The sequence below is a fragment of the Ranitomeya variabilis genome, chromosome 3, assembly GCF_051348905.1.
Source record: "Ranitomeya variabilis isolate aRanVar5 chromosome 3, aRanVar5.hap1, whole genome shotgun sequence".
Lineage (NCBI taxonomy): Eukaryota > Metazoa > Chordata > Amphibia > Anura > Dendrobatidae > Ranitomeya > Ranitomeya variabilis.
This window is the reverse complement of record NC_135234.1, coordinates 675,591,114-675,618,312: the sequence shown is the minus strand read 5'-3', so window position 1 is coordinate 675,618,312 and position 27,199 is coordinate 675,591,114. Positions and strand designations below refer to the sequence as shown.

The following is a 27,199-nucleotide window of genomic DNA, read 5'->3' as shown; positions in this document are numbered from 1 at the left end:
AGGTTCTTTCTATTTCTTCCTCTCATGTACCGGTGCTGTCATGGGGAAGGGAAAAAATGATAATTACTTACGGGTAATTTGATTTTCCAGATCCATGACAGCACCGCTCTAGTTCCCGCCCTATCTTGGTGATGGTTGTGTGATTCACAAAAAAAAAAAATAAGAATGGGGTAATAACCACTTAACATAACAATAGATAAATTATCTTTAGAGTTTAAAATAATTTAAAAATGCCTAAAACTAACGTAGCGGTTACCTTACATTCTCTGTAAACAAACTGAGGAGAGAGGTGCCGCCCCCATCTTTTATCTCATATGCAGGTTTCCTGTTCTTGGGGGCGGGACCATCTCTCATGTACCGGTGCTGTCATGGATCTGGGAAATCAAATTACCCGTAAGTAATTATCATTTTTTCAATGGATGGTGCATTACTGTGTGTTGTGTTTTTTGTTTTTTGTTTTTTTATAATGTAGCCAGGAATCTTTGACCCCAAAAATTTGGGAAAAATTCTTTGTTGCCAAGTGTCCTGTTATTTCTAGGATATGCTTTTATATTGACCCTATAACACAGGAGCCGTAAACCCTACGCTACGTCCATCTTTAAAGAAACCCTAAAGGTCTGAGACAAGTCTGGAGTAGTAAGTCCTTTTCTGAGATCCTGCTTTCATGTCGTTCCTCTGTTATTCATCATGCAAATGTAGAAGTAAATTGACAACTGGGCGTATCCCTACACAATCCGATGCTCTATGTTAGTACATTTCCAGGAGGAATAACACGGGAAAATCACAATGCGGAGATCTGCCACAATGTGTTCCATAATCACACTTTATGGAATACATTTACTAAAGCGCGATTTGTCCCAGTAGTTTCCAGGTTCCTTTTTAGTTAGGGATTCGGTTTCCTCCTTCACCGCCAAACTGTAGCAGGGCTGACTGTCAATCACCTCGTGGGGGGTGGAGTTGGGCTGGTAGCGGGGGTAGCAGAAGATCTCTGTCTCCGCCCAGAGCCCTCCCAGCATTGTTACTAGTGCAGGGGAAGTTTGTCAGTATTTGATAATACTTTTTCAGGAAGAATCATGGGTGAATACAATTGAGATTCTGTAACTGCAGGTAAACTTTCTAGTCATACATTTTAACGCACATTAAATCATTTTTATTTTATTTTTTTCATTGTAGGACCGCCCGCACTATAGACACCCTAGCCAGCAGAATCGAAGACCCTCAAATCCAGGCCCACTGGTCCAATATCAACGATGTCTACGAGTCCAGCATGAAGGTCTTAATAACGTCCCAAGGTTATGAACAGATCTGCAAGTGAGTGGTGGTGTCTGTATACATACTGTGCCTGGGGCCAACCATTAGCCAAAAAGTGACTTTCCAAAACTACAAATCCCAGCATGCTCGTCATGTTTAGAGGTCAAGCAGGTAGAGGCTATAATTGTAGACTTTTGGGTCTATTCAAAAGGAATTAATTAGTTACTTTTGCAAAGCATTGCACACTGGTAAAGGCGCGATCAGTTTCCTGGAGCCATGTCATTATGGGTAGCTAAGTGGTCGGAAATGATCAAACATGTCTTTATGTAACTCGCGGTGCAGAAATGACGGGATTTGGGGCGTATATTCGCCAGTCCCATGAGCAGTACTTGTATTATTTTCCCTTAGATTACGTTCTTTGTGATTTTTCTTCCTCCAGATCAATTCAGTTGCAGCTGAACATCGCGGTGGAACAGATAAGAGTCGTCCACAGAGATGGCAGAGTGATCACCCTGTCCCATCAGGAGCAAGAGCTGCAGGACTTCCTGCTGTCCCAGGTGAGCCTCCATCTCCTCCCTGCCCTCCAGCAATATGCAGCTCCGTTACCATCTGACCATTGCATTTTGGGCACTTGTCATCTGATCCCAGTCTGACAACTCTTCCAGTACAGAGTGTGGATTGAGGTTCCATGCTGCTGACGCAGTCCTTAGTGACGTCATCGCTGAGACTCGGACAGACTGAATGTTGGAGTAGAGAGCCAACGCTCAGTTTGACCATTGTGTTCAACTGTAACTGCAAAGCTTACAACACTGCCTCCACTCCCCACAGAGCTCTGCCCTCTTAGCTCTTCTATGTGGCCTCCCATGCAGTTGAAGATATAGTTTCTTGATATAACAGATGAGTCCATATAATGATTAGCTGCAGTTTAAGTAGGTTCTGTACATAGCGTTGACAGGGATCCCTCCTGTTTCCTCTGCCTCCTGCTTGTAAAAGCTGACATAAAGAAACCTATCACGAGCAGGAGGCAGGGAGATTTAAGCAGCATTAAATAGGACACTGTGAGAATTGTGGAACTCGAAAGGGGTATGCGAGGGCTGGGCTGTAGTCGCTACTCACAGTGACATACAATGCTGTGCAAATTAATTGGGACAAAGGAAAAAAATAAAATGTTACAAAGCACGGTTACATACTAATTCTGAAAATTACCTTTTTCCACTGGCTAGTTGACCAAGATTTATTTATTGTATATTAAAACTGGTTTGAATCACTGACTGGTAACCAACTTACGATTTTACTTAAAAAAAAAAAAAAATAAATGCTTTGTCCCAATTAATTTGCACAGCACTGTGTAAAGGGCTTAACTGCCACAATCAATGTTATCTCAGATGGCATATGCAAGCGACTGTCAGCTACAGCAATACTGGTATATGCTGGTGGCCTTCAAGGTTGGACCCCACCAATCATAGTGATGGTATGATTGTGATGGCAACAGCCAGCTTCTTTAGCAATGACCTTTCATGGCTTATCCTCCTTGTGGAGTGTGTCAGTGCCTGCCTTCTGGACATCTGTCACATCAGTAGTCTTCCCCATGATTGTGGAGCCCACTGAAACAGACTAAGGGACCTTTGTAAATGCTTAGGAAGCCTTTTCAGGTGTTTTTTGTTAATTATTCTAAATTACTGAGATAATGACTTTTGGGATATCATTGGTTGTAAGCCATAATCATAAACACGATCAGACATAAACATTTGAAATAGCTCACTGTTTGTAATGACTCTATATAGTGAGTTTCACTTTTTATAGTGAAGAACTGAAATAAATTAACTTTTTGAAGATATTCTAATTGTGTGAGAAGCACCTGTACATTTATATTCTCCATTTCCTCCTGTGTGTTCTCAGATGTCTCAGCACCAGATTACTACTAAAGTAATGGGTTGGCACGTCCTTAGCTTCAGCAACCATGTCGGTCTGGGCCCAGTAGAGAGTATCGGCAGCGCATCATCCATCACTGTGGCGTCTCCCAATGGGGATTATTCTGTCTCCGGTATGTGGAGCTTTTCTCTCTGGTCTCCCTGTTACTTTCCCTCCCTCGCCAGCTCATTAAATAAAAGGTTTATTCTGTAGATTGCCTTTACAGCAGAACAGGGGGAAGGAGAGCACCATACTGTAGAATAATGTAATATATGTACACAGTGACTGCACCAGCAGAATAGTGAGTGCGGCTCTGGAGTATAATACAGGATGTAACTCAGGATCAGTAATGTATTGTATGTACACAGTGACTGCACCAGCAGAATAGTGAGTGCGGCTCTGGAGTATAATACAGGATGTAACTCAGGATCAGTAATGTAATGTATGTACACAGTGACTGCACCAGCAGAATAGTGATCGCAGCTCTGGAGTATAATACAGGAGGTAACTCAGGATCAGTAATGTATTGTATGTACACAGTGACTGCTCCAGCAGAATAGTGAGTGCAGCTCTGGGGTATAATACAGGAGGTAACTCTGGATCAGTAATGTATTGTATGTACACAGTGACTGCACCAGCAGAATAGTGAGTGCAGCTCTGGGGTATAATACAGGATGTAACTCAGGATCAGTAATGTAATGTATGTACACAGTGACTGCACCAGCAGAATAGTGAGTGCAGCTCTGCAGTATAATGCAGGATGTAACTCCGGATCACTAATGTAATGTATGTACACAGTGACTGCACCAGCAGAATAGTGAGTGCAGCTCTGGAGTATAATACAGGAGGTAACTCAGGATCAGTAATGTATGTACACAGTGACTGCACCAGCAGAATAGTGAGTGCAGCTCTGGAGTATAATACAGGATGTAACTCAGGATCAGTAATGTATGTACACAGTGACTGCACCAGCAGAATAGTGAGTGCAGCTCTGGAGTATAATACAGGAGGTAACTCAGGATCAGTAATGTATGTACACAGTGACTGCACCAGCAGAATAGTGAGTGCAGCTCTGGAGTATAATACAGGAGGTAACTCAGGATCAGTAATGTATGTACACAGTGACTGCACCAGCAGAATAGTGAGTGCAGCTCTGGAGTATAATACAGGATGTAAATATGTGTAAGTGGGTTGAGAGCTGGCTCAGGGATAGGAAACAAAGGGTGGTTATTAATGGAGCACACTCGGACTGGGTCGCGGTTAGCAGTGGGGTACCACAGGGGTCAGTATTGGGCCCTCTTCTTTTTAACATATTTATTAATGACCTTGTAGGGGGCATTCAGAGTAGAATTTCAATATTTGCAGATGACACTAAACTCTGCAGGGTAATCAATACAGGGGAGGACAATTTTATATTACAGGATGATTTATGTAAACTAGAAGCTTGGGCTGATAAATGGCAAATGAGCTTTAATGGGGATAAATGTAAGGTCATGCACTTGGGTAGAAGTAATAAGATGTATAACTATGTGCTTAATTCTAAAACTCTGGGCAAAACCGTCAATGAAAAAGACCTGGGAGTATGGGTGGATGACAAACTCATATTCAGTGGCCAGTGTCAGGCAGCTGCTACAAAGGCAAATAAAATAATGGGATGTATTAAAAGAGGCATAGATGCTCATGAGGAGAACATAATTTTACCTCTATACAAGTCACTAGTTCGACCACACTTAGAATACTGTGCACAGTTCTGGTCTCCGGTGTATAAGAAAGACATAGCTGAACTGGAGCGGGTGCAGAGAAGAGCGACCAAGGTTATTAGAGGACTGAGGGGTCTGCAATACCAAGATAGGTTATTACACTTGGGGCTATTTAGTTTGGAAAAACGAAGACTAAGGGGTGATCTTATGTTAATGTATAAATATATGAGGGGACAGTACAAAGACCTTTCTGATGATCTTTTTAATCATAGACCTGAGACAGGGACAAGGGGGCATCCTCTACGTCTGGAGGAAAGAAGGTTTAAGCATAATAACAGACGCGGATTCTTTACTGTAAGAGCAGTGAGACTATGGAACTCTCTGCCGTATGATGTTGTAATGAGTGATTCATTAATTAAATTTAAGAGGGGACTGGATGCCTTTCTGGAAAAGTATAATGTTACAGGGTATATACACTAGATTCCTTGATAAGGCGTTGATCCAGGGAACTAGTCTGATTGCCGTATGTGGAGTCGGGAAGGAATTTTTTTCCCCATGGTGGAGTTACTCTTTGCCACATGGGTTTTTTTTGCCTTCCCCTGGATCAACATGTTAGGGCATGTTAGGCTAGGCTATGGGTTGAACTAGATGGACTTACAGTCTTCTTTCAACCTTAATAACTATGTAACTATGTAACTCAGGATCAGTAATGTAATGTATGTACACAGTGACTGCACCAGCAGAATAGTGAGTGCAGCTCTGCAGTATAATACAGGATGTAACTCCGGATCACTAATGTAATGTATGTACACAGTGACTGCACCAGCAGAATAGTGAGTGCAGCTCTGGGGTATAATACAGGAGGTAACTCCGGATCAGTAATGTAATTTATGTACACAGTGACTGCACCAGCAGAATAGTGAGTGCAGCTCTGGGGTATAATACAGGAGGTAACTCCGGATCAGTAATGTATGTACACAGTGACTGCACCAGCAGAATAGTGAGTGCAGCTCTGGGGTTCAATACAGGATGTAACTCAGGATCAGTAATGTAATGTATGTATACAGTGACTGCACCAGCAGAATAGTGAGTGCAGCTCTGGGGTATAATACAGGATGTAACTCAGGATCAGTAATGTAATGTATGTACACAGTGACTGCACCAGCAGAATAGTGAGTGCAGCTCTGGTGTATAATACAGGATTTAACTCCGGATCAGTAATGTATGTACACAGTGACTGCACCAGCAGAATAGTGAGTGCAGCTCTGGGGTATAATACAGGATGTAACTCAGGATCAGTAATGTAATGTATGTACACAGTGACTGCACCAGCAGAATAGTGAGTGCAGCTCTGGGGTATAATGCAGGATGTAACTCAGGATCAGTAATGTATGTACACAGTGACTGCACCAGCAGAATAGTGAGTGCAGCACTGGAGACTGTAATACAGGATCAGTATAAGTAATGTATTGAGACAGTGACTCCACTTTTCATTAACCCTTCATGTGCTGTGTAATGTTACAGAGAGGTGGACATGCCGCTGAATGACCCATCTCATTTCTGGTCGGCACAGGGCCTCGCCTGGTCCCTGCACCACCCTGTACCTATAAGGGTCACCGCTTGCAGCCTGTGGCGCTCACCTGGGGGTGGTTTGTTCCAGTGGTTTCCTTGTGGCTTTGTAGGTAATAAATGCGGTGACCAGAGAGAAGAGGATCCAGATTCCCAGGAATCTCCACCAGTGCAGCTTCACTGTGAAATACACAGGAACGATCCACATCTGGAACAGCGTCACCATCTGCGAGAACACACAGAGTCCAAGATGTGACCAACCAACCGGTCACATCCACAGCTGCAGTTGTGGCAAACCTCCAGCTGAATAGAGGCTGCAGCTCCGGATGTGACTGGAGTATAACAGCTGTCGGCGGTGTCCAGGCTGCAGACCACTGCTCTGACTCCTGCGCCAGACTGGCACAGGACGCGTCACCTCCTGGGGCCGGTGCGGGCAGTGACGGGGGTCCGTGAGCCGCACAGCGCTGCAGACACCCCCCTCTTACCGTACGTCAGCTCTTACATTGTAGGAGCGCGGGTGTCGCTGCTTCCACTGCACCAGCAGCAGCTGCGCCACCACCAGCGTGGCGATGAGGATAAGGACCATCTCCGCGTGCATCGCCTCGTGGCCACAGTGCTTGGCGCGCATCCTGGCGTGCTCCACCCTGCAACCAGACAGAAGTAATTGCACAGCATCTACTACTGCCGACAACCCCTGTACATCCTGCTCAAGAGGCTGTCAGTCCCATACAAACGTCCACCACGGCCTGGTCCGCACAGTCACTGCCGCATGTAAAGGCAGTAATGACGTCTCACCTCCATCGCTCCTCCGGGGCGAGGTCAGACAGGTCCACCTGCTGGGAAGAAAGCGACAGTGAAGCCCCCGAAACAGAGAGGGCCGAGCGTCCTCCTACATGAGACCCCACGGCCCAGTAATAAGACGCGGCACATTATAACAGAGGATCATCACAAGCTCCGGGGCCCTGTCCTGGCTGCAGAGTGAAGGTTACAGCGCAGTTCACACTCCGCAATCAGCAGTGGGAGAATAAACATCCCCAGCGACAAGACAAAAACCAGCAGCGTCCTCACTACCACTCTCATCCGCTCAGACCCAGCAGAGATCGGAGCACAACCAGCAGCGTCCTCACTACCACCCTCATCCGCTCAGACACAGCGGAGATCGGAGCACAACCAGCAGTGTCCTCACTACCACCCTCATCCCTCAGACACAGCAGAGAGATCGGAGCACAACCAGCAGCGTCCTCACTACCACTCTCATCCACTCAGACCCAGCAGAGAGATCAGAGCACAACCAGCAGCATCCTCACTACCACCCTCATCCGCTCAGACCCAGCAGAGATCGGAGCACAACCAGCAGCGTCCTCACTACCACCCTCATCCGCTCAGACACAGCAGAGATCGGAGCACAACCAGCAGCGTCCTCACTACCACCCTCATCCGCTCACAGCAGAGAGATCGGAGCACAACCAGCAGCATCCTCACTACCACCCTCATCCGTTCAGACAAAGCAGAGAGATCAAAGCACAACCAGCAGCGTCCTCACTACCACCCTCATCCACTCAGACACAGCAGAGATCGGAGCACCACCAGCAGCGTCCTCACTACCACCCTCATCCGCTCAGACACAGCAGAGATCGGAGCACAACCAGCAGCGTCCTTACTACCACCCTCATCCCCTGAGACACAGCAGAGATCGGAGAACAACCAGCAGCGTCCTCACTACCACCCTCATCCGCTCACAGCAGAGAGATCGGAGCACAACCAGCAGCGTCCTTACTACCACCCTCATCCCCTGAGACACAGCAGAGATCAGAGAATAACCAGCAGCTTCCTCACTACCACCCTCAACCCCTCAGACACAGCAGAGATCGGAGCACAACCAGCAGCGTCCTCACTACCACCCTCATCCGCTCACACACAGCAGAGATGGGAGCACAACCAGCAGCGTCCTCACTACCACCCTCATCCGCTCACACACAGCAGAGATGGGAGCACAACCAACAGCGTCCTCACTACCACCCTCATCCGCTCACACACAGCAGAGATGGGAGCACAACCAACAGCGTCCTCACTACCACCCTCATCCGCTCAGACACAGCAGAGATCGGTGCACAACCAACAGCGTCCTCACTACCACCCTCATCCCCTCAGACATAGCAGAGATGGGAGCACAACCAGCAGCGTCCTCACTACCACCCTCATCCCCTCAGACATAGCAGAGATGGGAGCACAACCAGCAGCGTCCGCTCAGACACAGCAGAGATGGGAGCACAACCAGCAGCGTCCTCACTACCACCCTCATCCGCTCACACAGCAGAGATCGGAGCACAACCAGCAGCATCCTCACTACCACCCTCATCCGCTCAGACACAGCAGAGAGATCGGAGTACAACCAGCAGCGTCCTCACTACCACCCTCATCCCCTCAGACACAGCAGAGATCGGAGCACAACCAGCAGCGTCCTCACTACCACCCTCATCCGCTCAGACACAGCAGAGATGGGAGCACAACCAGCAGCGTCCTCACTACCACCCTCATCCGCTCACAGCAGAGAGATCGGAGCACAACCAGCAGCGTCCTCACTACCACCCTCATCCGCTCACAGCAGAGATATCGGAGCACAACCAGCAGCGTCCTCACTACCACCCTCATCCGCTCAGACACAGCAGAGATCGGAGCACAACCAGCAGCGTCCTCACTACCACCCTCATCCGCTCAGACACAGCAGAGATATCGGAGCACAACCAGCAGCGTCCTCACTACCACCCTCATCCACCTTCATGCTGTAGATTTAACCTTCTCAGCGCTGATTAGATCTCTGCTTGTTGTCCGCAAATGAAAATGTTCCAGCTGACATCCAGAGGCTGAAAATCCTTCCTGTCCCAATCCTGCTCTCAGCTGAGGGTTTCTTACAGTTGTATCTAGTCTGGATAATCCTCTAATGTCACTAACTGATACATTGTAACAAACAGCTAAACTAGGAGAACATGTATCTCCTTCCCCGCTGACAGACAGGTGCAGGGTCACCCTCCCCCGCAGTGAATGGACTCCCAACCCTCCAAGAGGATTGTCGGAGCTGTGCATCCACCTGTAACAAACCCTCAGCTGTGAGGAGTATCAGGACTGTTCAGGTTCTGCCACTATTCACTACAAGCAGAGATCATGAGCGTTAGGATAAAATGATGATGACGCTGCAGAACATCGTACAAGGAGGAACCGTCCGTCACTTATCTCCTCATTTATGAGAGGCGCAAAGTGAGGAGGGTTGTGTCCCCCAATAACTACTCCGGGCAAATCGCGCAGTCTTGTATTAGTCACTTTTGGGTCAGTGGTGAGTGACAGGACCGGGGGAGGGGGATGAGGGAGCAGTGGGGAGTGACAGGACCGGGGGAGAGGGATGATGGGTCAGTGGGGAGTGACAGGACCGGGGGAGGGAGATGAGGGGTAAGTAAGAGGTGACAGGACCGGGGGAGGGGAATGAGGGATCAGTAAGAGGTGACAGGACCGGGGGAGGGGTATGAGGGGTCAGTAAGAGGTGACAGGACCAGGGGAGGGGGATGAGGGGTCAGTTAGGAGTGACAGGACCGGGGGATGAGGGCTCAGTGGTGAGTGACAGGACCGGGGGAGGGGGATGAGGGGGCAGTGGGGAGTGACAGGACCGGGGGAGAGGGATGAGGGGTCAGTAAGAGGTGACAGCATCAGGGGAGGGGAATGAAGGGTCAGTGGGGAGTGACAGGACCGGGGGAGGGGGATGAGGGGTCAGTGGGGAGTGACAGGACCGGGGGAGGGGGATGAGGGAGCAGTGGGGAGTGACAGGACCGGGGGAGGGGGATGAGGGGTCAGTGGAGAGTGACAGCACCGGGGAGGGGGAAGAGGGGTGAGTTGGGAGTGACAGGACCCGGGGGAGGGAGATGAGGGGTCAGTGGAGAGTGACAGCATCGGGGAGGGGGATGAGGGAGCAGTAGGGAGTGACAGGACCGGGGGAGGGGGATGAGGGGTCAGTGGAGAGTGACAGCACCGGGGAGGGGGATGAGGGGTGAGTGGGGAGTGACAGGACCGGGGGAGGGAGATGAGGGGTCAGTAAGAGGTGACAGGACCGGAGGAGGGGGATGAAGGGTCAGTGGGGAGTGACAGGACCGGGGGAGAGGGATGAGGGGTCAGTGGGGAGTGACAGGACCGGGGGAGGGGGATGGGGGGTCAGTGGGGAGTGACAGGAACGGGGGAGTGAGATGAGGGGTCAGTGGGGAGTGACAGGACCGGGGGATGAGGGGTCAGTGGGGAGTGACAGGACCGGGGGAGGGGGATGAGGGGTCAGTGGGGAGTGACAGGATCGAGGGAGGGGAATGAGGAGCAGTGTGGAGTGACAGGACCGGGGGAGGGGGATGAGGGGTCAGTGGGGAGTGACAGGACCGGGAGAGGGGGATGAGGGGTCAGTGGGGAGTGACAGGACCGGGGGAGGGGGATGAGGGGTCAGTGGGGTTAGTAAGAGTTGAACAGGCTCGGACAGGCCCATATGGTAACAGGGGAATCCCCCGGTGGGCCCCTGTGCAATGTGGGCCCCCAACCCCACTGTATGGACAGTACTTGTCATAATTCACTTGATTCAGTCTGTACAGAAAAAAACAGCAACTCATCATTAATCAAACTCCCCAGTTTATTATTATATAGAGATATAGGCAAATTTGTGAACGAGGGTGGTGTAATATTTACATGCAGGTGAAAAGTGGGCCCCCAAAGTCAATGTTACTGGTGGGCCCTTAGCACCCCAGTCTGACACTGGAGTTGAATATGGGGAATGTAAAGAATACTTACCCATCCTTCTGATATTCTAGTACTTTCAAGTAATCCCGGCACTTACACTAAGTTTCCTGATGTGGACACCACTATTGCACCATCATTCCGCCATTTTTTGGGGGGGGCACAGCCAGTAATTTGGTCGCCAGCATTCTACCTATCTTATCTCATGCACCATACCTCTAACTCCCTGTATTGGGGTACCATATAACCTCCACATAAGTCTCTATAATATGAGTATACCTAGATCTTTTGATGTTTTGATTTTACAACTGGTTGTAGTATTGGAAACATTTATTATGAGCCATATTAAATTTTAAGGAACTGTGATATATGTGATGGTGTAGTGACCCCTGTGGCAGCTAGGGGGCGCTCTGTGCGCTCTGTGAGATATGCATGGAGGCGTATCTGTGGTGATGATATTCATGGTGTACCTGTAATCGGCAGTGTTATGAATGGCCGATATGTGTCGCAGAAGGAGTCTGCGTAGTAAGTCAGATGTTTTGCGGTTATGTTGGGACCTGTAGTCCCTTAAGAGTGTATTGCAATGTGTATAGTTAAGTTTGGGTGACTTACTAGGCTAGTCATGAGAGACGGGAGGGTCAGACTAGCCACACATCCACACACACATCCAGGGGTGTGGTTTCAGGTATATAATGTGACCAGGATGTGGGTCACATGGGAGGCGTGTCCGGCAGGTCCTGTGTGAAACCTGTGTGGTTCCTGTGTATGGACCTGGCCGGGGGGATTGTCCTAGGAATGACTAGGGTCCCGGGGACTGTCCTAGGAATGACTAGGGTCCCGAATGGTGCTGGATTGGCCCAGGAATGACTGGGGTCCGGAGAGCACCTGAGATCGAACAACGCTGACCGGTGGGACCGTCCTAGGAATGACTAGGGTCCCGGGGACCGTCCTAGGAATGACTAGGGTCCCGAAGATGCAGGACTGTCCTAGGAATGACTAGGGTCCTGAATGCTGCTGGATTGGCCTGGGAATGACCAGGGTCCTGCAAGCACCAGAGAACGAGGTGAAGGTGCTGGATTGGCCTGGGAATGACCAGGGTCCTGCAAGCACCTGAGAACATGGACTAGGCCACCGGCGTGATCCTGGTAACCTAAGGTAACGGGTGGAGGACGGGGTCCAGGACCTAAGCTGATAGGTGGAGGACGGGGTCCAGGACCTAAGCTGACAGGCGGAGGACGGGGTCCAGGACCTGTTGTGACAGGTGGAGGACGGGGTCCAGGGCCTAAGCTGATAGGTGGAGGACGGGGTCCAGGACCTAAGCTAACAGGTGGAGGACGGGGTCCAGGACCTGTGGGTACGAGGTGAGCACCAGGATCTGCTGGGCCGGTGTCTGTTACTGTGTGGGGAAGCTGGAGTCCTTCGGTGAGGTCTGGACTGACTACTGTGTGCCGGACAGGCGAGTCGGTGATCCCCGTTAGACAGCTTACCCGGAAGCGGGTTAACAGAGTGTGGGGAAGCTGGAGTCCTTCGGTGAGGTCTGGACTGACTGCTGTGTATTGACCAGGCGAGTTGGTGATCCCCGTTAGGCAGCTTACCCAAAGGCTGTTGAAGAGTCGGCAAGGTGGAGCAGGAGCTCCCGTCAGGTACCAAAGAGACTGTTGGTGCCTGTTGTGTTCCATGTAATGAACTGTGTTTAAACCCGGTTTATGTGGCTTAATAAACCGTATGGACTGTTTTGATATAAAACCCATGCTGTGTGCTTAAATATCGCGGCTAAGCGAGTGTCCCCCAACACTCTCAGTAAGCGAAACCTTACAGAACACATCGCTTACATAAAACGACTTCCTGCAGTATTATTGAGAACTGCCCTTTCTAATACTCATTCCCCAAGTACTGATCTCAAGGACAATGTGGTTCCCATATGTGGTATCCATAAAATTATCGTCATGTACTTTGACATATAGTCCACACCACTTCTAACTTTAAAGTCGCTGTCTTAAATACAACTTTGGTTCATGTGAACAGGGCTTTTTGAGTCACCTGGAAATACCTTTGTGTGGGTGAGGGCACACGTTCAGGTTTTGTTCAGATTTTCTAACGTACTTTTGAAGCCAAAACCAGATGTATATCATAAAGGATAGGAAAGTATAAAAGACAGATATTGCTGTTCTTCTTGTTTATAATCCACTCTTAGTTTTAACCACAAAATCTGCATGAAAAACCACAGCAAAACCTGATTACCTTATTGATGAATTTGGTGCAGGCTAAAAACAATTCTTGGTCAAATTCTGAAGCTTACTTTTCTAGACACATTCATATACGTCAGAACATGGAGCACTCAAAAAGAAGAGAGAAAGCAAGACCACTACATGAAGTGCACACCACCAATACATTATAAAAAGGAAAAAGCTTTATTGAAAACATGAATAAAAACATTTAAAAAACAATCAGACAACCCGCATGAACCCTGCTTCCGCACCTTGTGCAGGAAATCATATATATATAAAAATATATAGATAGAAACCATATGTTAATAGATCAATATATAATATGGTCACATGTAAACAATTATATCTAGCCTCGATTAATCCTGAAATAGAACTCAAAGTGGAGCAAGTTAGAACTAAAGCACTGATGGCAAAAGCAAGGATACTGCATGAAAATACCAGCACACAGCTATCCCAGTGAGCAATTGCCTGTATGTGGTGCTATATATCAGGAAGGGTAGATGAAAATCACCCCACAAGAATGGAAAAAAGGCAATTGCCTATATGTAGTGCTGTAGGATGGTTCCCCGGATTCATGAAAGAATCCGCTCTTATATCTACCAGGGAGTAATCAAAAGTCCATCCAAGAGGCCAGTATGGAGGAAGCAGGGCATAGAGGCTACCTTCATATAGTGGTCTTGCTTTCTCTCTTCTTTTTGATTACTATTTATGACCACTGATCTGCACCCCTGCATTAGCTTATTGAGTCATTAGCTGTGCACCAAAAACTCATTACTCTTGAGAAAATGGAGCACTAGGACTTCTCAAATACAATGTTTCAATCAAAACTGGCATATTTATGGTGATAACTCTGCCCTATTATTACAGGAAAGAAACAATTCTATAACAAATAGGGTGAGTAGGCAGCTATGCCATGTGCGCCACAAGGAGAGGATAAGGGTTACACGGGTGGATAAGAGAGTAGGTCCCAAAAAATTGTGGGTGTAAATTGTTTTGAAAAGTTGCAAAGTTTTTGTGCAACTTGTTGCTCAGAAATGTAGCTCCTTTAGGCGTTTTCATGCCAGTTCCTCCCAGCTCTGCCAAAATGGGTTGGGTTGGGTTGGGCTCGCAGCGAGGGCATGACACCACAGTTCATCTAATTCATCTGTTTCTTACACCAGAAATCTTGCTCCAGCTAGCAACTAGCATGGCCAACTGAGGCAAATGTCACTTTTTAGACACTCCCGATTCATTAAGAACTTGCAATTCTTAATGAATCGGGATTGTCTGACTCCAACACTTTCCTGATTTTCTTGCCTGTCTTGAAGAATTGGGGACAAGTCTGTATTTTATGTCTTCTCTAGTTTTTATTTGTTCTCTTGCTTTATTTCTCCATGTTGATAATGGTTGCTGTTTGTCTCAAGTAAAACAGATCATTCTCAAACAATGACTGAGTACTCAATGATTCTTCTGAAATAAGGGTCTAAGGGGCAACGTTTCTCCTTATGGAGAGTGACATACCAGCTCTGGCTTGTCAAGATAAGGAGGCTTATTCGCCGTGCAATGCTCCTCTGGGAAATATATTATGCAAATTGCCTATTCAGAGAAAAAGAGGACTTAAACTCTATAGCGCCACCTGTTGGAAGTAGCGCCAAGTAGGATCGCTACTTCCAAGAGGTGGCACTATAGAGTTTAAGTCCTCTTTTTCTCTGAAGAGGCAATTTACATCTTCTGAAATAAGAAATCTACATCACTTAACACATATAAAGTCAGTAGATATGGACCGTGGTGAGCTGATCACAGACTTCACGCCAAGGTTTCAAATCTGGGGAAGGGGGGAAAACACAGATGGATCTCAAGGTAGCCAACACTACTCATTATCCATTGGTGACAGCCAAAGTAGGCACGCTCACGTAATACAGATTTTCCCATAATGCTATTGTTCATGTGTTTACTTACCTGTGTCAGTGATGGAGATTACCATATGTGTCTTCACACTGTGCTTTGCTCCTGGCATCATATACAATAATGTCATCTATTGACACCCAAAACTGAGCCAACCCTAATTTGAGAATGCTTCATGAGGTTTAGGTCTTCTTTCTTCCTAGCATATACAATAAAGTCATTTATTGACCCCCCCAAACATCGGACAGACCCCAATTTGGGCATGTTTCGAATGGTTTAGGTCTTCTTTATAGACTTCACTATTCCATACCAAGGCATCAAGAAAAAAAACCCTACCGTGTGGTGTAAATTTTCCTATGCGTGATGGATACTGATGTATAGGTGATGTTATGCATGTACATTGGAATCTTTCCTGATGCATGTGTTTAACGAAAAGGAAAACATGCAGTGTGAAAAGAGACTTAATACTGTTATTAAAATATCCCAAAGCCACAAAGAATTAGGTCATTGTACGAATTTTAATTTTCCTAAGTATCACAGTTACCCATTTCATTAAAATCTTACAGGACTTTTCTCTTTATAGGTCAACCACATTATTGCTTGAAAACATCTAGACGGATTCACTAGTAAAATTAAGTTGTAAAAATGCAATTAATCCTGACAAGGAATCCCTATTTTTATTTATGGCGTCTGTAACCCTCTCGCTGCCTTGAAGGTTCTGGCAGTCTGTTGACAGACAGATTTTCTAGGGCAGGCAGAGGAAAGTCTGTGGGTGGGCTTAGAAGGAACACAGACTAACACTAAGTAAAGAGTTAAAAAAAGGCGCTGCAGAGGAATGTTTCAATTCTGGCCAGATCCATCTTCCTGAGGCGGGATTTATACGGGATGTTATTTCATCCTGAGTCCGTAATCTGCATTTTTATGGGGCTCTGCAGAGCATGTACACTGGTCTTTTCTTGGGGTGGATAGGAGGGGGAAGTGATGGCGAGGAGCAGGGAAGGCAATGGGGGGATGGAGAGAAAGCTTTTACTCTAGTATGCTGAGTAAGTAAAGCATTCCTCTAAATGTCTCTGGGAAAGAAATGGCATTAAAATTGTTACCCGCGGGGCAGAGAGGAGAGTGCCTAGAAATAAATTCTTTCTCTCGCCATCTGCTACTCTCACTTTACATCTCACTGATTCTTTTTATGATATTCTCTCTCCGTTTTCTCCTTGTTACTGTAGCTCGCTCTCATGTTTATGTTTGTAAATTGTCACTTTCTTCTCCTCATATCTTTTGATTTCCTCGTGTTTTATTTCCCATCTCTTGCCATCATTCTTATCGTTACGTTTTAACATTCTGAATAATGCGGAGTTTTTTTCATCTCGCCATATCTATTATGATGTACATCCAATCCATTACAGCTCTTTACCATAGGGCAATGATTGGTAACTGGCATGATAATCCAGTAAGAATGGCTGTGTGGCACAGATTCTGTTACTCATTCTTTATTCCTACCATCTTCATTGACTTTAAAATTGGGAATATTATGAACACCTCTGGACTATCACTCATGTTTTTCAGCAGGGACAATGTGGTTTCAACCACAATTCTAGTAAAAAAAGAAAAGAATGTATGCACAGATATTGGCCTTTCCAGTGCCGTGAGGCACCATTACTATGACTTGGCATCACGAAAAAGAAAAAAGGAATGGTAAGGAAAGAAAGAAATTGGAAATGGAAAGAAATACTGTATATATTAAAGAGGTTGTGCACTTATCTTACATTGATGGCCTATCCTTAGGATAGGTCATCAATGTTTAGTCCGACATCCATCACCGCTGCAGATCAGCTGTTATCGGTGTCGGCGGCCGCCGCCAGCCAGAAGTATTTATTTGCTGAGCTAGCCGTCTACTGATAGTGCTCGGGGCTTGGTACTGCACTTCCGCCTCCTATTCAAATTAATAGGAGGCAGATGTGTAGTATCCTGCAGTGGCCACTACAAGTAGACAGCCAGCTTTGCAAGTACTTCCGGCCGATGCCGCCAAAACCGATAACAGCTGATTGGCAGGGGGGCCGGGTGTTGGACCCTGGGTGATCAGACATTGATGGCCTATTCTAAGGATGGGCCATCAATGTAAAAGTAGTGGACAACCTGACAACCTCTTTAAATAATAAGTTATATCAAACAGTTTTTTTAAATTTTACAACCCAAAATGTTTTATATAGATTCATTTAAAACCCTAGTAATACAAGCCAGAACCTGCTGATTGACCTACTTGGAAGTTATGGAATAAAGTAGGGTATATGCTAATGCCTTGTATAGTTATACAGGTTGAAAAAAAAGGCATAGGATGAACTTGATGGGCCTTTCTCCAAAGTTCTACATTCTCTATTACTTGATTATTTTTAGCCCACAATGCCATTTGTTTTGCGTAAAGCATCCAACCCTGGTCACCTGGTCAATGGTACATGGCAGCTAGGCTGGAGGCCCGCAAATCTCTTAATTTCCAGTGTCCCTGGTGTGACATTTGCTTTGTCGGGGCTGGCACCATGTCATTTGTGCATCTCGTCTAGCTGCCACAAGACCTGGATGCTGGACCAGAGTCCTCAGAATCAATCCGCTCATTTCTACTGATATAGTGTCTGACTGTTCAAACTGTAAAGAACCTTTTCCTATTTAATTGCCAGAATCATCTTTCCTGCACACATAATGAATGCCCCCTGGTCATTACTATGGTCTTTGGAAGGAATAAAGGTACCTTCACACTAAACAACTTTTCAACGAGAACGACAACGATCCGTGACGTTGCAGCGTCCTGGATAGCGATCTCGTTGAGTTTGACACGCAGCAGCGATCTGGATCCCACTGTTATATCGCTGGTCGGAGCTAGAAGTCTGGAACTTTATTAGGTCGCTAGATCGGCGTGTATCGTCATGTTTGACAGCAAAAGCAACGATGTCAGCAATGTTTTTACATGGAGCGTGAACGATAAGTGAGTCGCCGTTACGTCACTGGATTGCTCCTGCATCGTTCTGGAGTTGCTGTGTTTGACGTCTCTACAGCGACCTAACAGCGACGCTCCAGTGATCTAGTTTAGGTCGGATCGTGGTCTATATCGCTGGAGCGTCGCTTAGTGTAACGGTACCTTAAGTCATGTGCCAGACCAGTCAACTGTACTGACCACACGTGTATTTATTCATATAATAATAGGTGCAATGTGTTATGACCTGGTGGTTAGGAGCACCTAAGAATTAGCACGAAGGACCTGGAACACCATTCTGACCTGCTTCACATGAGACTCCCAATCATCCGAAAAGACCAAAATATCATCCAAATATACAATCATGAATCTATCCAAATACTTTCGGAAGATGTCATGCATAAAGGACTGAAACACAGATGGAGCATTAGAAAGCCCGAATGGCATCACCAGGTACTCAAAATGGCCCTCGGGCGTATTAAATGCTGTTTTCCATTCATCGCCCTGCTTAATACGCACAAGATTATACGCCCCTCGAAGATCTATCTTGGTGAACCAACTAGCCCCCTTAATCCGAGCAAACAAATCAGACAGTAGAGGCAAAGGGTACTGAAATTTGACCGTGATTTTATTAAGAAGGCGGTAATCTATACAAGGTCTCAGAGAACCATCCTTCTTGGCCACAAAAAAGAACCCTGCACCCAACGGTGACGACGACGGGCGAATATGCCCTTTCTCCAAGGACTCCTTTATATAACTCCGCATAGCGGCGTGTTCCGGCACAGATACATTGAAAAGTCGTCCCTTAGGAAATTTACTACCAGGAATCAAATTAAAAGCACAATCACAATCCCTATGAGGAGGTAGGGCACTGGATTTGGGCTCATCAAATACATCTCGGTAATCCGACAAAAACTCAGGGACTTCAGAAGGAGTAGAGGAAGAAATTGACAATAACGGAACATCACCATGTACCCCTTGACAACCCCAACTGGACACAGACATTGATTTCCAATCCAATACTGGATTATGGACCTGTAGCCATGGCAAACCCAACACGACCACATCATGCAAATTATGCAACACCAAAAAGCGAACATCTTCCCGATGTGCAGGAGCCATGCACATGGTCAACTGAGTCCAATACTGAGGTTTATTCTTGGCCCAAGGCATAGCATCAATTCCCCTTAATGGAATAGGATACTGCAAGGGCTCCAAGAAAAAACCACAGCGCCTGGCAAACTCCAAGTCCATCAAATTCAGGGCAGCGCCTGAATCCACAAATGCCATAACAGAGTAGGACGACAAAGAGCAAATCAGAGTAACGGACAAAAGAAATTTAGGCTGTACAGTACCAATGGTGACAGACCTAGCGAACCGCTTAGTGCGCTTAGGACAATCAGAGATAGCATGAGTGGAGTCACCACAGTAAAAACATAGCTCATTCTGACGTCTGTGTTCTTGCCGTTCAGCTCTGGTCAAAGTCCTATCACATTGCATAGGCTCAGGCCTCTGCTCAGAGGATACTGCCAAATGGTGCACAACTTTGCGCTCACGCAAGCGCCGATCGATCTGAATGGCCAAGGACATTGATTCATTCAGACCAGCAGGCGTGGGGAACCCCACCATAACATCCTTAAGGGCTTCAGAAAGACCCTTTCTGAAAATTGCCGCAAGGGCACACTCATTCCATTGAGTAAGCACAGACCACTTTCTAAACTTCTGGCAATATACCTCCGCTTCATCCTGACCCTGACACAAAGCCAGCAAGATTTTCTCTGCCTGATCTACAGAGTTAGGTTCGTCATAGAGCAATCCAAGCGCCAGAAAAAACGCATCTACATTAAGCAATGCAGGATCTCCTGGCGCAAGGGAGAATGCCCAGTCTTGAGGGTCGCCATGTAACAAAGAAATAATGATTTTCACTTGCTGAATGGGGTCACCAGAGGAGCGGGGTTTCAAAGCAAGAAACAGTCTACAATTATTTTTGAAATTCAGAAATTTAGATCTATCCCCAGAAAACAAATCAGGAATTGGAATTCTAGGCTCTAACATCGGATTTTGAACTACATAATCTTGAATACTTTGTACCCTTACAGTGAGTTGATCAACACAAGAGGACAGACCTTGAATGTCCATCTCTACACCTGAGTCCTGAACCACCCAGAGGATAAGGGGAAAAGAAAGACAAAACACACTGCAGAGAAAAAAAAATGGTCTCAGAACTTCTCTTATCCCTCTATTGAGATGCATTAACACTTTGTTGGCCAGCTGTACTGTTATTACCTGGTGGTTAGGTGCACCTGGAATGACCTGATGGTTAAACTAGATGACAGGACAAGCTCTGGGGAGTGGGATCTCTGCTGACCGCAAACTCTAATTCTATCACACACACTAGAAATAGCCGTGGAGCGTACCTAACTCTCCCTAGACGCCTCTTCACAGCCTAAGAGCTAACTACCCCTAAAGATAGAAAATAAAGCCTTACCTTGCCTCAGAGAAATTCCCCAAAGGAAAAGGCAACCCCCCACAAATATTGACGGTGAGTTAAGAGGAAAGTCACAAACACAGGAATGAAACAGGTTTTCAGCAAAGGAGGCCAGACTTACTAAATAGACTGAGGATAGGAAAGGGATCTATGCGGTCAGCACAAAAAACTACAAAAAGCCACGCAGAGTGTGCAAAAAGACCCCCGCACTGACTCACGGTGCGGAGGTGCCACTCTGCACCCCAGAGCTTCCAGCTAGCAAGGCAATATCATGTTAGCAAGCTGGACTAGAACTAAGCAAGTACTAATAAATATATTCAGTACACAATGAACAACAAATGAACTAGCAGGGACTTGGCTTCTGCTGGAGTAGGCAGGTCATCAGAAAGATCCGAGAGAGATCTGAACCAGTACCGATACATTGACAGCTGGCATGAAGTAACAATCTGAGTGGAGTTAAATAGAAAAGCCAGCCTAGCCGCAAACGAGGGCAGCTGAGGAAGCAACCTCAGAACCAGCAGTTCCACTCACAGCCACCAGAGGGAGTCCACGGACAGAACTTGCTGAAATACCATTCATGACCACAGGAGGGAGTTCGAGAACGGAATTCACAACAGCAATGATCACTCACAATCATTGCCTAGTGTAAATTAGATTGTTTGACATTATTTGCATCTTTCATGCTAACTTAAAAACATTGTCAGCAGCACTTCTTGTAAATCAGTATCTGGATGTTGTGTGTAAAGGAAACTGTTTATGCAAATTATTCGTACAAAAGTCCTCATGATAATGGAAACCTATAAATGCAAGAAATCTGATGCCTATCAACTAGCCATATCACCAGTCAGTGCTTATTACAGGCAATATAGATGACTTTCTAAAAACATGCCCCGATGCACATTAGATTACAGCAGATCTGTTACCAAACTGCACCATACAGACTGCATATATTACTAAAGAGATCCCTGTGGGCTGATAAGGATGCCAAATTTATTTTGAAAAAATGTCAGAATTGTTGTATAATCCTTTATTAAATTTTAGCTCAATCAACACCCAATTAGCCTGACTGACAGCTCCTCAGTGTCCCTCCTTCCTGCTGAGATCTAACACTGCTCTGTACAAGCTGGAGCTGTCAGTAAGGCTGGCTGGATGGACATGGAAATCACTTGGAGTCTTGAGCTGTTCCATTCCATAGCTGGACTCATAAAATACTCATCTACCAAGATTATGTAGCCATTCTGACATGGATTCTCAAAGTAAGTACATTATTCTCATTGCGTGTATTTAATAAAGTATACAGCTCTGCCTTAAATTCTGCAAAACTTTGTGATGTTGGCAGATTGGCTACCTATCTGATGTTTATGAGGGCCTCCAGACTCTCATCTGATAGATGTTGTTGGGTAGATAAGGATCCGGCACTTTGGATTCAAACGTCTGATCCTTGTGTACTCCAGACAGATAACCCCTGTCAGATGAGTCTGGTAGTAACTAACTTTGTTCTTTCCATAGAAAATAAAGCCAAGAATTCATACGTATTGAGCCAAAAGAGACCAGCACTTCCACATTGTATAGCAGGATGATATCTCACAATAGAAATTAATGCTTTTGAGAAGAAAAAGATATAATTGCATCCATGAAGAATTAAAAACATGCAACGTTTTGGCCTCTAACAAATAGGCCTTTCTTCAGCATGATCAGCATGATGAGAAGTCTATGAAACTCTATAGGCTGGACATTCAATAAAATCTAACGTCTATGGCCATGAGCAATTTTAGTTGAAGGCTCTGACAGATAATCACTTTGCACAGATGTTTTCTTCATGCACATGTCTGGTTTTATATGTACTGTAGTCGCATGTTTACCCTGACCTGCTATTAATTTGATTTCATACAGTGCCACACAATTAATCTCATCTGTCCTGGGAATGGAAATCATACTATGTCTCATTACATTACACAATGCTGTGGGACATAAATTAAAACAACAGACGACTGAAACAGTGGCAAGCAATTAATCAGATGGTACTGCACATATGTTACTGACATATAATTTAATTGGACAACTGCAGACTCATCCTGTAGCTGCAGCACTGATGTCTGAAAATGCATCTGATAGTGAGTAATGAAGAGCAGACAATACCATTACTATTCAAATATTTATTGAGCACCAACATATTCCACAGCGCTGTACAAACAGGGGAAGATGTATGAAAACTGGTGCAAGGAAAGGTGGAGCATTTCATCATAGTGAGCAGTCAGCTTTTAGGGAACCTGTCAGATCCTTGAAGCTTCACGGACCGCCCCCCAAGGGCAATTTAGTCCATGAATCCAGCTGACCAATAGTGTTTCTAATACATAAGGCAATGGCTGGTATTATCAGAAAAAAAAACTTTTAAGATTTAGATTTTTAAAGGATTTATCTGTCATCTTTCACTTTAACATTGGGAGGTATGAGGCGCTGCTGACATGGCGCCCTTCAGCTTCTTGCCAGGTCTCATGCACACCCCAGGAGGTATTATACACGCCCCAGTAGGTGTCGAGCACATATCCTATAAATCAGAAAAGGAGACTTAAACGATACCTGTTCACAAAGATACCACAATGCCTGCTGACACCAGGCAAGTGGCAGATGGACGACGGCACCTCTCACCATCCAATGTAGAACTAAGGCCCACTGGATAAACCCTTTATCGAGGCATTCAAGAGAATAACATTCATGACTTGACCTTAGGGTATCCAGAAACGAGTGATTGATGGGGTCTGACCACTGAGATTATCAGCAATCATCAATTGATGAAGCATAATCAGGGAAATTGTCCTATATAGTGCTCAAGTATCGAAGCTGGACAGTCCCCAAATTATAGAGCTAGATACTACTCTGAGCAAGACGATGATGTTTTACTGGTAATGCAGAAGGTAGTTGTGGTTTTCCCTTTTATGTATCCAGAGGGGACAGTGAAAGCCTTTGGATCCCTATTACTCCCATAATCCAGTCCATTTTGAGGATTGGATAATTGGGGTGAGGGTCATTTTGGTGACTTTGTTATAGTGACACTGTAGTACCGTCCCATGAGGTTGAGCAGTAGAAGAGACTTGCAATGTGACAGTCTGGTCCAGATGTAGATTTCTATTTTGTAGGCCTGGCTAGCTGTCCTGACCCCCAAAAGAAATTACACATGCATTGAATTATGAGACCCCATCATATGCAACAAACTTAAAGCTTGATTCCATTTTGGTACAATTTATTATACTTTATAGGCCCTAGCTTTTTATGAGTAGCCCACCAATCGTTCATTTTTTGAGCACTCAGTGGGGGTCTCGTAACCCTTGGACCCCCACCAGTCTGCAGTGAATTTATAGACTAACAAAATATTAAAAAAAGTAGTTAAACTTTAAATATTCCAAGGCCAAATTGTATAAAAATAGCAAAATTATCTTTGCTTCTCCATTGCCGCTCCAGCATCGCCTCCTTGCGTCTCCTCGCCTGTCTGTGTTGACATGACTGCAGTGGTGAGTTCACATTGCCAGCATATGACCACTGCAGCGAGTCACTGGCCTCAGCGGTCTTGTCCCATTTTAACCTAGCACCATCGACGTGACATACCATACCAACAAAGACTGTCAGGAAGCAGTGGCGCGGCGGCGGCGCTGATGCAGCAGTGGATAAGTAGTACTAATTTTATTATTAGATCAACCCTATGAACGATTGAGCGGATTACCACTTTAATATTGACGTTCTTCAGAATCCGTGATAAATCACACAGACACATGACTTTATAATTCTTGTGTAAGATTCCATAGCTTCTCCAGATCCCATAGTAGCCGCTGTTGTGGTGCATTAGCCGACACTAAGCAGCACACCGACCATATTTCTCATTTTTAATGAGAAATAAAGTTTACAACAATAAACCTTCAGTTTATGGGGTTAAATTTTACAATGCTCAAAATCCCTGGCCTGTACCGTTCACGTGCTTGCCATACTGGCTTCCTTTGATGTGATGGTTATTGGAGCTTATAAGACTGTTCTCTCCGGAAACGTTCTCCCGTAAGCCCTGATGTGGGGTACAACAGACACTTTATAAATGTAGTTAGTTTGTTTTTATTATTATTATTACAAGGCCATAATGCTGCCAGTTAATTTGAGATGGGTTAGGCTATAGCTTTATGCCATAGGCATACATGTATCCCATCCCCCAGCCTCTGCACCCCTACTCCCCTCCCCCGGATCAGGACAGACGCTGCCATTGACAGAATGCCAGAGTCAATATGGTGCTGTATTTACTTAACCCACAGTCCTTCTTCTTGTTGCAGATAATTTACGCCCTGTCTCCTTGGACCAGGCCAGGCCAGTAACTCATCTTTATGGCTGCAGCAGAAAGAGGAACACACAGGAGCCACTGGCCAGATTAACCCATTGACTGCTTTTTCTCTATTGATTAAACACTTCCAGCACTCCTAAGTGTAAACCGTCCTCTCAGGTGGAATATTTATACCGACATACTACTTGCATATCTGTAAATTTAAAGGGCGACCTATCTTGACCCTTAATGCACAATGTTTAAGTAACATATATGGCCCTCCAGACCGCGCAGCCCTGAGCAATCATAGATGCAAGCTTAATTGTATTTACTATGCGGAAATAAAGGCTGCAAGCTGCAATGCTTGTTCTGCGTTTTTTTAAGAGAATGCAAAGTGACAAGTAGAGGTAATTTAATAAAAATGTAAAAATTATTTATATTCATTATAATATATATTTTTAAACACAATATTAAAATATTTTAGGGGGGTCTCCACTGATTTAACTATTGCATTTATTCAATTGTCTAGGGTCTAAGGGGTAACGTTTCTCCTTATGGAGAGTGACATGCCAGCTGGCTTGTCAAGGTAAGGAGGCTTATTCGCCGTGCAATGCTCCTCTGGGAAATTAAATATGCAAATTGCCTCTTCTGAGAAAAAGCCAAATCAGTTCTCATGCTTCGCACTGACGAGGGCCAACAGCCCGAAACACCGTGTCTGCGAATTGAGATACTGATTTGGCTTTTATCCTAAGTCATATTGCACGACTCGTTAAAGGGTTGATTGTGACTTGTAGGATTGCTACTACCAACAGGTGGCGCTATAGAGTTAAGTCCTCTTTTTCTCAGAAGAGGCAATTTGCATATTTAATTTCCCAGAGGAGCATTGCACGGCAAATAAGCCTCCTTACCTTGACAAGCCAGCTGGCATGTCACTCTCAATAAGGAGAAACGTTACCCCTTAGACCCCAGTCCAGAGCCTCTCACCTAGCCAAATCAGTTCTCATGCTTCGCACTGACGAGGGCCAACAGCCCGAAACACCGTGTCTGCGAATTGAGATACTGATTTGGCTTTTATCCTAAGTCATATTGCACGACTCGTTAGAGGGTTGATTGTGACTTGTAGGATCGCTACTTCCAACAGGTGGCGCTATAGAGTTAAGTCCTCTTTTTCGCAGAAGAGGCAATTTGCATATTCAGTTGTCTATAGATTGTTGCAGAGGTCTTGGCTGGAGTCATACATTATCCTTGATGTAGTATTATAAAAAAAACAGAAGTGGATACAATCGATACAGACAGACAAAAAACACTTTTCTCTCTGTTCATATTCATTCTTGTCTTTGGCTTAATTAAAAGGGTTGTCCAATATTGTAAGGGCTGAACTTAAAGGGGTTGTCCACTACTAAGGGACTGTCCCCGGGGGCATTTGGTTAAATTGAACATGAAGAGGAAGTTAGGGATCAGCAGCCCTGGGTTCCTCTTTATGTTCGATTTGTCCGAAGGCGGAGACAGTGACACCAGCAGTGATTGGGCGCCGGCGTCACGTGTCACAACACTGCATGAGAACCCCGGGAGAGCGAGTGCCGACACCGCAGGAACAGCGCCGGCTCAGGAGGTGAGTGTAGGCTTTATTATTTTATCGGGGCTAAGCGAGGGCTAAGATGAGCCCACATCTTTTCCGGGACATGTCAGCTGTTTTGAACAGCTGACATGTGCCAGCAATAGCCGCGGGTGGAGTCGGGATCCACATGCGGATACTAACTAGTTAAATGCCGCTGTCAGACTCTGACAGTGGCATTTAAATCGTGCTTCCGGCGATTGTGCCTGAAATATGTGCACCGGTGAACCCCATCATGTGATCGGGGGTAATCGGTTCGTCGGCATGACAACCAGAGGTCTCCTTGAGACCTCTATGGTTGTCAGTGCCGGATTGCTATGAGCGCCACCCAGTGGTCGGCGCTCATGGCAGCTCAGCAATTCTACTACATAGAGGCGATCTGACCATCGCCTCTATGTAGAAGAACCGATCAAGTTGTGCCAGCTTCTAGTCTCCTAACAAATGTGTTTAAAAATATAAAAAAATATAAAAGATCAGATCACCCCCCTTTCACCCCATTCAAAATAAAATAATAGAAATAAAATCAAACATACACA

At 45.8% G+C, this 27,199-nt stretch overlaps 1 protein-coding gene and 1 pseudogene across 2 annotated transcripts in view; one reads left to right on the top strand and one right to left on the bottom strand.

The window, feature by feature from the left end:
* LOC143817766 (mediator of RNA polymerase II transcription subunit 17-like) overlaps window positions 1-25,407 on the top strand; it is a 43,659-nt pseudogene extending 18,252 nt beyond the window's left edge. The window contains exons 9-12 of the transcript XR_013224182.1: window positions 1,174-1,311; window positions 1,691-1,808; window positions 3,151-3,295; window positions 25,062-25,407. The product of XR_013224182.1 is annotated as a mediator of RNA polymerase II transcription subunit 17-like (transcript). The remainder of the gene's footprint in view (window positions 1-1,173; window positions 1,312-1,690; window positions 1,809-3,150; window positions 3,296-25,061) is intronic.
* LOC143818504 (E3 ubiquitin ligase Rnf121-like) lies at window positions 6,147-7,263 on the bottom strand. Its single transcript, XM_077299791.1, has 3 exons — window positions 7,227-7,263; window positions 6,934-7,075; window positions 6,147-6,657 (listed from the first exon to the last, which is right to left on the bottom strand). Exons 2-3 carry the CDS (start codon window positions 7,057-7,059, stop codon window positions 6,499-6,501), a joined length of 285 nt encoding a protein of 94 aa, XP_077155906.1. The 5' UTR covers window positions 7,060-7,075; window positions 7,227-7,263; the 3' UTR covers window positions 6,147-6,498.
* Window positions 25,408-27,199: the final 1,792 nt, after the last annotated feature.

Bases quoted from the DNA above. Each gene is read 5' to 3' on its own strand.
- LOC143818504 (XM_077299791.1), bottom strand. From the start codon at position 7,059: ATGCGCGCCAAGCACTGTGGCCACGAGGCGATGCACGCGGAGATGGTC. The intron at 6,658-6,933 runs GTAAGAGCTGAC...GTGTTCTCGCAG, and splicing joins GACACCCGCGCTCCTACAAT to ATGGTGACGCTGTTCCAGAT.